The sequence below is a fragment of the Gregarina niphandrodes genome (genome assembly GCF_000223845.1).
Source record: "Gregarina niphandrodes unplaced genomic scaffold scaffold00013, whole genome shotgun sequence".
Taxonomy (NCBI): Eukaryota; Apicomplexa; class Conoidasida; order Eugregarinorida; family Gregarinidae; genus Gregarina; species Gregarina niphandrodes.
In genome coordinates this window covers 169,844-180,489 of record NW_011645783.1, presented here as the reverse complement: position 1 = coordinate 180,489, position 10,646 = coordinate 169,844, and the positions used below count along the sequence as shown (strand labels likewise).

The 10,646-nt window shown below is 54.5% G+C and overlaps 4 protein-coding genes across 4 annotated transcripts; 2 read left to right on the top strand and 2 right to left on the bottom strand.

Annotated features, from left to right (window-relative positions):
• Positions 1-174: 174 nt before the first annotated feature.
• On the top strand, positions 175-2,577 carry GNI_075460 (putative splicing factor; the record flags this gene model as incomplete). The annotated part of the gene is made up of 4 exons (XM_011132178.1): positions 175-263; positions 445-1,660; positions 1,766-2,152; positions 2,410-2,577. 4 exons carry the CDS (start codon positions 175-177, stop codon positions 2,575-2,577), a joined length of 1,860 nt encoding a protein of 619 aa, XP_011130480.1.
• Positions 2,578-2,627: 50 nt separating this feature from the next.
• GNI_075450 (DnaJ domain protein) lies at positions 2,628-3,849 on the bottom strand (the record flags this gene model as incomplete). Its single annotated transcript, XM_011132177.1, has 2 exons — positions 2,628-3,556; positions 3,678-3,849. The coding sequence occupies 2 exons, from the start codon at positions 3,847-3,849 to the stop codon at positions 2,628-2,630; spliced, it is 1,101 nt and encodes a 366-aa protein (XP_011130479.1).
• A 29-nt stretch (positions 3,850-3,878) lies between these two features.
• On the bottom strand, positions 3,879-6,376 carry GNI_075440 (histidyl-tRNA synthetase; the record flags this gene model as incomplete). The annotated part of the gene is made up of 2 exons (XM_011132176.1): positions 3,879-4,523; positions 4,577-6,376. The coding sequence occupies 2 exons, from the start codon at positions 6,374-6,376 to the stop codon at positions 3,879-3,881; spliced, it is 2,445 nt and encodes an 814-aa protein (XP_011130478.1).
• Positions 6,377-6,392: 16 nt separating this feature from the next.
• GNI_075430 (hypothetical protein) lies at positions 6,393-10,638 on the top strand (the record flags this gene model as incomplete). Its single annotated transcript, XM_011132175.1, has 1 exon — positions 6,393-10,638. A coding segment is annotated over one exon (4,246 nt), but the record flags the coding sequence as incomplete, so codon positions are not given.
• Positions 10,639-10,646: the final 8 nt, after the last annotated feature.

Below are 10,646 nucleotides of genomic sequence, written 5' to 3'. Positions count from 1 at the left end.
TTCTATCAGCGCATCGACAATTACGTCCGCAAAATCGGCTTTGCCGTGTGCGACATTCTAAAGCGCGATGGTTACTACGACATCGAGGGCGTACTTTTCTGTCTCGGACACGACCTCCCTACCGAGCTGAAGGAACATGACCAGTTCAGCTCCTTCACCTGGGATAAGCTTACCATGCCTGAATGCAAGCAGCTCGTCGAGGACTACTTCTGCGAAGAAGACAAACTCGAAGGAGCCGAAATCGCCGACTGCAAGGTCTACAAGTAAACATTTAAACATGGCTCACCCGACCTGCTCTTACGACCGGTTCTTACGACCAGACCTTCGGACAAACCCTTTTCGACCTTTTTAAAATCGAACAACTAGCTGCATGCCAGAGTCCAATCTTGCCGCTCGAAGGACACGGCCCCCACTAGGCGGTCGGGACGAGGGTCCTTATCACAGGCGGAGCGAAGAGGGTAGACGGCTGACGGAACTGGGCAGACCCGAGGAAGACCGGCTAGAGGATGGACGTAGACCCACCGACGACGGCAGAGGACGCCCGGACGGTTACCGGGAATATGGCAAGACGTACGGCGCACATAGAGAACCTTACAGCGGGGGCGGGAACCCGTATGCGGCGGCAGCGCGCGACCCGTATGCACCGCCCAAGGGTTCTTACTCTGCCAACACCAAGGAAGCAAACCCTTACACCAAGGACCCCTACACCAAAGACCCGTATAGCAAGGACCCCTACACCAAAGACCCGTATAGCAAGGACCCTTATAGCAAGGACCCCTACAGCAAAGATCCTTATAGCAAAGACCCTTATAGGAAGGACTCTTATAGCAAGGACTCTTATAGTAAGGACTCTTATAGCAAGGATCCGTACGTGAAAGATAACTACGGAAAAGAAAGCTATGGAAAAGATAAGTACGTCCGGGATGGCAGCGACTACGGTGGCAAGGACTACGGCGGCAAGGACTACGGCGGGAAGGACTACGGCGGGAAGGACTACGGCGGGAAGGACTACGGCGGGAAGGACTACGGCGGGAGGGACTACGGCGGTAGCCGGGACTCGTATAGTAAAGACTCGTACGGTAGTCGGGACTACGGTGGTGGGCGTGAGTATGGCAAGGACCACGGCGGCAAGGACTATGGCGACAAGGACTATGGCGGCAAGGACTATGGCGGGCGGAGGCTGCGCGACGATGACTACAATCGGAGCAAACCGCGGACCGAGCAGGAACGGAAGATGAAGGAGTTGGAGGACGCACGTCGGGACGACATGACGGTGTTGGTGATAAATTTGCCTTTGCGTGCGACGGAGCAAGACATCATTGATTTTTTCTCGCATAATGCAGGTAAGGTACGAGCCATCAAGCTGGTTACGGACAGTCGTGGGAAGAGCAAGGGTATCGGCTACGTGGAGTTCGAGGACTCTACCGCCGTTCTGCGATCCCTGGGACTCACCGGCCAAATGCTCATGGGACAGGCCATTCGAGTCCAAGCTTCGCAAGCTGAGAAAAACCGCGCCGCTCGTGCCGCCAAGGCCCAACAAGACCTAGCCTCCGCGCAAGCCCCCACGAAGCTATATATAGGCAACTTGGTAGACCAGCTTGCGGACCTCGGAGCCGCAGATCTCCGCATGCTGTTTCTCCCATTCGGAACCATCATCAACGTAACGAATCACCATCCTCTCCTGACTGACTCCCACTCATTAACTCCCCCCGTCCCCCCTCCCCCCTCCCCCGCGGAGTATGTGCGATGCGTGGAATGTGTGTAGATAGATGTGCCGAAAGACGGGTACACGCAGAAGAACAAGGGGTACGCGATAATTCAGTACGCTGAGAGCGAGCAGGCGCGCGACGCGTTGCTGGCGATGCACGGGTTCGAAGTTCAGGGCGTCCAAATCAAAATCGGCTTCGCTACGACCGACGACGAAAAGAAGCATGAGACGGATCAACGTGATGAGGAAGACGACGTCATCGGCAGCAAAGCAGTCGGCCGTGGTGCAGGTACCGCGGGGCTGCTCGAACAACACTGCTCAGACATCCTTTGCCTGAATAACATGTTCAGCAAACAAGAGGTCAACGAAAACGGCTACCAAATCATCGACGAGATCGAAGATGACGTCACCACTGAGTGTCTTCGCTTCGGAATCATCATCGACGTAAGCGCCAAATAGGTACTCAGTGAGTACTAAGTGCGCGATAGGTTCTACTGAGCGGCGGGAGTGGCCCGACAGAGTCGGTCGCCCAACAGGGAGCCACGTCAGCCTGTTTGGGTGATCTGCTTCACTGAGTAGCAGGGCGCGGCTGGACATAATATCCACACAGCACATGGAGGGCACAGCACATGGAGGGTACAACACATGGAGGGTACAACACATGGAGGGTACAACACATGGACGAGATATCATTCTTTCAGTTGTTTCTTGATGAGGAACTTTTGGACGGCAAAATATTCGTGCGCTTCGCCACGACGGAGGAAGCCTGTGAAGCGTTTCGTGGTTTGCACGGACGGTATTTTGGTGGTCAGAAGATCGAGGCCTGCTTTGTGGACCCTCTGGAGTTCAACAAGCTGAAGGCCGAGTAACCAAGGCAGGTCGAACCAGGTGTGTTTCGCTCCTGTTGTTTGGGCGCATGTTAGGTGCTAGTATTGGGTGTGGCTACATAGTTCCAGGTTAGGGACTTGGGCAGTATGCGATTGAGGGCTTCTTTGTGTTCGGGTTTGAATTGAGTGATGTCGGGGTAGGAGACTCTTATTTTGACGAAGAGGTCGCCGAACTTGCCAAGCTGGTCAGGCATACCTTTTCCGGGTAGTTTGATGGAGTAACCATCGGGTGTAATGGATTGCTTAGTGATCTGTATGGGTTGGCCACTGAGATGAGGGATGGTGGTATTGAAGCCTAGTAGGGATTCGGCTAGTGTGATATAGAGTTGTGTATACAAGTTATTGTGATGGTCGCGAACGTAGACGTCTGATTCACTCTCCGTTTTGAGCCTTATAATTAAATCACCTGGATCAAGGTCCATTTGTTGTTCACCAGCGCCTTCAAATTTGATGGTATCATCATCTTTCATCCCAGGTGAAATAAAGCCGTGGACTGTGGTGGTCTGCAGCGTATTAATTCCCTTAGGGCAATAACGACATCGGTTGGATTTGAGTCCACGACCTCGGGCAAGACATAACGGATCTGCACTTTGATGCTCAACATAGTAACCCGGCGCTATCTGACGTGCAGTCATACTAGAACCAGGCCCCACACAATCATTACGATCTACTACACACTCATCTGCACGTAAACACAAAACTGAACGCGTGTACCGCACCGTTATATGATCCCCTGAATACAACTGACTCAATGATACGTATAATGTCAAATACGTATCATCAACCTTGTCCGCCGGTCGTCGACGCCGTCCGCCTCCGAAATTGAACAAATCAAAAATCGACGAAGGACCCTCAGAATCACCTCCCTGCAAACTCTCCTTCCCGAAACGGTCATACTTCTTCCGCTGCTTCGGATCAGATAAAACTCCGTAAGCCTCCGCGACCGCACTAAATTTGGCCGCTACAAAGTTACCCCGTAAGCAAACAGACTATACAACAACACTCACAACCGGTTATCCACACAATACCGGACCACCACCGTGTCGGTCCACCACACACATTTATGTTCACATGCAGCCTACTTGCGTCAGGATCTTTATTCACGTCCGGGTGATACTTCTTGGTCAAAATCTTGTACGCCTTCCGAATTTGATCCGGAGTCGCCTTTCGTGACACTCCCAGTACCTTGTAATAGTCATCCTCGCCAGCAACTACCAGTGCACACAAAGCAACGACCCACCATTTGACATTCATCAATTGTTTAATCAAAAAAAAAGCGTTCCTCACCCGGTCATATCAAATGTCGAATACAATAAGCTAGTCAGGCTACGTTTCCGTGCCTGATCCACCACGGACTTGGTCATCTGAAGCGCTTCCTCTTCCGATAGCTTATAGTCCTTAGATTTCCCGTCAGTTTGAAGTACCTTGACCTGAACCTGTTGCTCTTTCTCCCACTCATCCTGAGCGATAATCAGTCCGACGTAGCACTTGTAGTCGAGCATAGTAGGCCAATCTTTCTTAAAGTTGATTTTCCCCTTTGTGTTGTAAGTCGCAATTATCTCATGACATCGCAACTTTGCAATCAACGACAACACCACCTTTTCGTCTACATCACCGATGGTCGTAATGTAACATTCCGCCTTGGGTAAAACCACCATCTCTTTTGTCTCTTTCAACAAAATGCTGGTTTCCGTTATCTCACAACTTTCTTCGATCATTCTGAACACTCGTTCAATGCCAACACTGACCCCAACAGCGGGAATACTCTTGCCGGAGAACATCCCAATCAACTTGTCATATCGACCACCCGCAGCAATTGAACCGACCTTATTATCTCCAATAAGAACCGCCTCATAAATTAACCCGGTATAATAATCCAGACCTCTCGCCAGCGACGTATTAAAGTCCAGAGCCGCCACACAGGCGGACTACCCTGCAGCAACCCCTCTAAGCACTCCATTTCCGCCAGCGCCTGCTCTACATTTTTGTTTTGGGCCAATCCCGGAATTGCGCGCAATTGCACACACGTTTCCGAGATCGTTCCTGAAAATTGAACTAGCGTTTCCAACCGGTCGGCAACCTCCGGATTTAAGTTCTTGGCTTCAACCATCTCTTTTCGGACCTCACTCCACGGCTCCTTGTCCAGTTTATCGATGGCACTACTAATGGCACGGATTAACTTGTTGGGGACTCCTGCAAACTCCATCATCCCGTCCAACAACAGCCGGTGCGAAACTTTGATGCGGAAAGCACCTACTACCTTCCGCAAAGTAGATAGCACGTGGCACAGCATGGTCAAAATCTCGGCATCCGGCTTCATCAGACCGGCAACGCCGGCAAAATCAATGTCGCACTGATAGAACTCTCTATACCGACCCTTCGCCAGCTGCGGCTCATCTCTCCGGTAAACCTTGCCTATATGATACCTCTTGATGCGGTCGACATTGTTGGTTGCGCAGTATCGAGCAAACGGGACAGTCAGATCATATCGTAAGCTCAGCTGTTCTCCGCCTTGGTCTTTCATGTCGTAAATTAGCTTCGAGTCTTCTCCATACTTGTTGGTCAATACCTCCTTGAGCTCGAAAACAGGAGTATCGATGGGCACTGCTCCGTAAATTTTGAAAATGTGAGTGATGTGTGCGAAAACAGATTCCCGTATCCTCATCTTCTCGGGGCCATAATCAACACATCCCTTGGCAACCTTAGGCTTCCTTCCAATAACTGTGTTACACGTGGCAATGCATTCTTCAAGGTCAATTAAGTCTTCGAAACGTGACTTTGCGATTTTCCTTTCGGCGTACCTGCTAATTCCCTTGCCAAACTTCAAGCTTAGCTTTTTCTTCGGCGCCTTCGAGATGCCTTTGTTCCATGTCTCAATCTTTTGCCGGTCTAAGTAGACAGCAGTGACGTGATGCATCCAAGCGCAAATCTTGTGAAACGATAAAGCAGCACCGAGCGCGCCTGTCTCCGGGCTGGTATTTGCCACCAGTTGCTTCGCCTCTTCCAGACATTCACGGAATCTCAAAGGGGTCTCTGCCACGCTCTCTTTGAATGCCCCAACGGCGGCGTCTTCCAGGCATTTGGAGTCCACCCCGTTCAGAACTAATTCGTAAACCTCTGCAGCCTCCGTACTCGGCACGGTATCGAGCATGAGGTCAAAAAACGCCTTGGAACTGCTGGCCAAAAATTGGCCCACACAGATGACAGAAGAGCGCACTCTCTGGTACTCCGCAACGCGGATATCCGCCGGTACGGAGACACTTTTGTCTTCCAACTCGGCCTTGACCGTCTTGTCGAGCTCATGTAGCTTGCTTTGGTAGTTCGCCATGCCATGTAACCAACGAGCGCTGACGGCGTCGAGCACCTTGTTTTTAGAGCGCGATACTTTGCTGTCCTCAAACATATTCCTTAGTGTCAAAAGGAGCGTCTTGAGGTTATCGCTATGGCTCACGCTAGGCTGGAACGTACAGCCCCCAATGCTGCTAGCAGTAAGCTCAATGACCACACATGTATCCAGCAAAGCCTGCAACCACTCTTGACGCATGACCAATAGTTCTCTCCGGGCGGCAACAGCTAAGTCTATCGGTACTTCTGTCCATTCCTCTCGGAACTCACGAGACAAAAGTTCGGCTACCGGCGCCGACATCGCTGTTCCAGACGTTGTTTCTTGACCATTACCATCAAACCCACTACCCGACCCATTGGCGCCTGCATCCGGGGCTGATTCAGCGCCTTTGCTGGGCGTGGACTCCGCAGCCTTGATTGGATTCAGAGCCGCCATGAAATCCTGTTTAAAAATGGAGGCGCATGAGTACCGGAGCCGGGTGGCACAATGGGTCGGCTGCCTGGAACGGCGCACCTCGACGGCCGAGGGGTTGCGACGGCCGCGACCGACGGAAGCGGAAGAGCCACCGGGCGATGGCAACCGTGCTCTGACGCAGTTGTTTGTCTTGTTTGCCTGCGCCGTTGTGAACAAGGAACGAACTGTGAGCGCGAAGAGGTCATTCTTTGACCAGCATATGAGCAGACTGTTCCATAACTTCGAGGATACAGGGCCGTTGTTTGACTGGATCTGCAGCCTTACGGAGAGCTACCGTTCCAGCAAGTCTTTCACCAAAAAGAGCGTTCTTTTACGCAAACCGCTGGTCCTCTCCATGCTGACCACAACCACAGCTGCAACTGCCACGACCACTGTCAACTCGACGTCAGCCAACGTTAAGGCCAACGCGGCTGTAGCGAGTGAGGAGTTGGTGCTAATGGCATTGGGCAGTATCCGGGAGAACTGGGAGAGTTTGTTGATGCAGTTTTTGAGGCAGTTACGACTAGAGTGGTTCAAGAGTTTAAGTGCGAAAGATGGCACAGATTTTCTACGGCGATTGATTCCGGTGTTGATGGTACGGCAGTTTGAGTGTGTGACATTTGCTTCTCGTGGCGTAGAGGTGGTGTTGGTGGACCGGCCGGAACAGACGACGTTTGCGTTTGTGATTGGCGGCGTCCTGATGCGGTTAGGTGTTCCGTATGCCGTGAATACTGTGCATCAATTGGAAGATGGTTGCACGACAACGCGGAATGTCATTGCCAGTGACTGGAACGCAAAGACGAACGTGCAGCGACGGAAACGTGACGCCCTTCAAGCCACCAACGATGAGACCGCCCGCATCGCTGGTGGCCGTGTGCGTCGGGAATTGGCACCGGGAACTCTTACCCTGATTGTCAAGGAACCCGCCGGTGCACGTTCCGCTACGACCTCCAAAATAACTGAGCCGGACGACTCTGTACGTGGGAACTCGGAAGGAGATTTAGTCGGTGTGGCAGGGGAAGCATCAAAAGGTGGCCGGGAGGGGGCGGCGGAAGAGTCCAGTGTAGGTTTGGCACTGTGCATTCCAGGCGACGTCCTCCGGGAATGTTTTAAGTGTCCATTAACGCAGCCGGAGAGTGTGTATGCCGTGAAGATGTTAGCTGTCGACCGGGCAGTGTTGAACCCGCCCAAGGCGCCAGAGACGATGAGTTTGTTGGCAGATTGGTTCATCGATAGTATGGAGCTATTCAGTGATGCGGCTCGTCGTGACGTTTACAAGTCGACGACATATCGGTTCATGAGTCGGCTGGTAGATCCAATCCAGCGTGTGTACCCGAAACAAAATCCGACTCCTGTGGAGGCCAAGGGGTTAGCTTTATGTCTGGTGCCTTTTATGAGGAAGGTTATGAAAGCTGTTGAAGAGGCCTTGCTACTCACCACAAACCATTCACACTTGATCAATGCCGCTGTATGGTTGGAAGCATTTGTCAAGTTTCTACAGCCCGAACATCTGCGCTGTCTAGTCAACGAAATCGGCGGAACACGCTTTCTCAGCCACGTCGTCCATGGGCTTGCCGTCCAATGGGAAGACATACGTAGCGCTTGCAGCCGTTTCCTCCTCTACGCCTTTACCTGGGCTGACCTCGTCAAGGCACTGTGGTTCGACGACGGACGTTTCAAGTTCGTCGGTGGTCTACCTGAACTCGAAGCCACGAACAAACCCGTCCTGCAGTGGCTAGACGCCACTCTCGCTAGTCCCAGACTCCGACACGAAGAACAGGCCCTTGCCCTCTACCGCTGCCTCCTCCAGGCCATCTATCGCCACAGCTGCGACCCTCTCGCGCGTCAGACTAGTGTCTCGCGTGGGAGTCACAGCACCCTAACTACGAGCGAAGAACTCCGATGCCGGGAAATCGGGAACCGAGAAGCCGGGACCCGGGGAACTGGGAGCACCCGCGACTCCCGCGTTCGAGACTCGCGGCTGGAGGGCTTGGCGAGAGAAGACTCGGCCGCAGCCAGCACCATCTCAGGCCGCGAGGCGCCCCAGATAAGCACCTCGGGCGCCACCTGGGGCACACATGGCGCCTCTAGCGCCAAGAACCAGAGCACGGCCTCCTCTTCGTCGCTCATAAATTCCTCTGCCTCGGCCGACGAGTCCTCCTGCTCGTCCGGTCTGGCCGCGGGTGACGGGTCGGCGGACGAGGTCGGCTGCAGGACCGCCGGGGCGGTCAGGCACCAGAGCAGCACGGGCAGTCTCCAACCTGCGGCCGGTCTCCAACCTGCGGGCAGTCTCCAGCCTGCAGGCAGTCTCCAACCTGCAAACGGTCTCCTACCAGGCGCCAGTCTCCAGACCGGCAGCCAGGACACCGGCAGTCAGGAGACTGGCAGCCAGGAGACGGAGAGCGTGCGAACAGGCCCGGTGCACCCGACGGAGTGTACCGAGGATGCAGCGTGGTCGAGTGGGGCGGCGGTAGCGCGCCCGTTGCCGTTGCCGCTGGACAGTTTGGTGTCTTTCGAAAGCCGCGGCGAAGTGTTGGCGCCGGTGCCGCTGACGGCGGCGGAGCAAAGGGCGTTATTAGAGCACTTTGGCATCGAGGACCTGATGCCGATGACGGTGTTAGAGGCTATTTGCCGGGGCATGCAGACGGACATTGCGGCCGTCTCGGCGGGGCGTATCCGCATGCTGGAAGCCGCCATCCGTATTTTGTTCCCACACGCGTGTGCGAGAGGGGCGGCGTGTTCTGGCGAGTCTGAGACTGGATCGTTCGAAACAGGAGCGGCGTTTGAGACGTTGGTAACGCAGTTAGTCGTCCAGGACATTTTGAAGCCTACGGTGCAGCGCGTTATCCAGGTCATTGCCCTGGGTGAGAACAAGATGCTGTTGGCCAAGTCTGTATCAGAGGCCGGTGCGTTACCCGAGGGTCTGCAGTTGCGCGTCGACTGCCGTGGCCATGTGGTCATGGTCGACGGCGACCAGGAGACTGAGCAAGTGCGGCCGGCAGACTCGGCAGGGTTGGAGGAGAGCGTAGTGCATCCGTCCTCGTTCCATTCGTACTGGACTTGCGCCAAGGAATGCGGCACACTACTCACAACTATAGTCAAGGCCGTCGGACCCGCGGGCACACCAGACCTGGACCGCCTATACGACTTCTTTTACAGCGCCGCCGTCGACTCCCTCACAACACTATTTGGCTCCAGACATCCCGGCCTCTTGGAAACGTGGAGTCGTGCACTTCAAACCATCGGTACTAAATGCGCCCGGGCGGCAGCCGTAGACCTCGCTAACAAACCCGAACAGGCAGCTCGATGGGGTCTCATTCCTTTCCGACTCATCCAGCAAATGGCACTTGCGCTCTCACCCGAATGGCAGCTCAGAATCGCATCAGGCCTACACTCCAACAGTCGGGACAACCGACGACTGGACAGACTTTGCACACCCCTCAGAATAACACCCACCAGCGCCCTCCATGCCCAACTCCTCAATGGACCTCTCCTCGTCCGACTTCTCCCTCCGCCCCTGCGAAAGTCAGCCAGTCTTCTCGCTGCACTCCGAGCCATCTTCCCCGACATCCTCGTCGGTCAGCCCTCGAGGTATGCTATCTACGCTCCCACCGCGCCCCACGCCATTACCGCGCAGCACGCCGCCACCGCGCAAGACGCCACCACCGTACCGGACTTGAACGGAGAGAACGCGCAGGATCGACGACGAGCTTCGGGCACAGCACCAGGGTCGGATGCAAAGGATACTCCGGAGGGGGTGAACAGTCCGGAGGGAGTCGAAAGCAGGACTGGCTTGGAGAGTCTGGGAGATGCTAGTCCCGGATTGGGCGGTGCTAGCCTCATCGGATTAGGGAGCCCGAGTGGCCTGGACAGTCGTAGTGGGTTAAGCGGGTCCGAAGTTTTGACTTTACCGGCCGTCCCGAATCCGAGTCCTTTGAGCGAGATTGAGATCGGCTCGTCTCCGTCCTCCAGCGTGCAGAGCGCGTCGACTGCGGCCGCGCCCGTGGACGTCAAGCAGCTGGCGGCCGTCTTTTTCCAGCACGTCTGGGCGATGTCTCGGCTCGCCATTCCGCGCGGAAACAGCGCAGGCGATAGCACTGATAGTGCTGATGAGCCTGAATGCAATGGCCCAAAAGCCGAGGACACTTTGGCTAATACGGACCTTAAACGGAGTGTGGATTTGGCACAGTGTATGGATTCGGTACAGTGTACGGACTCGGCACAGTGTACGGACTCGGCACAGTGTACGGAC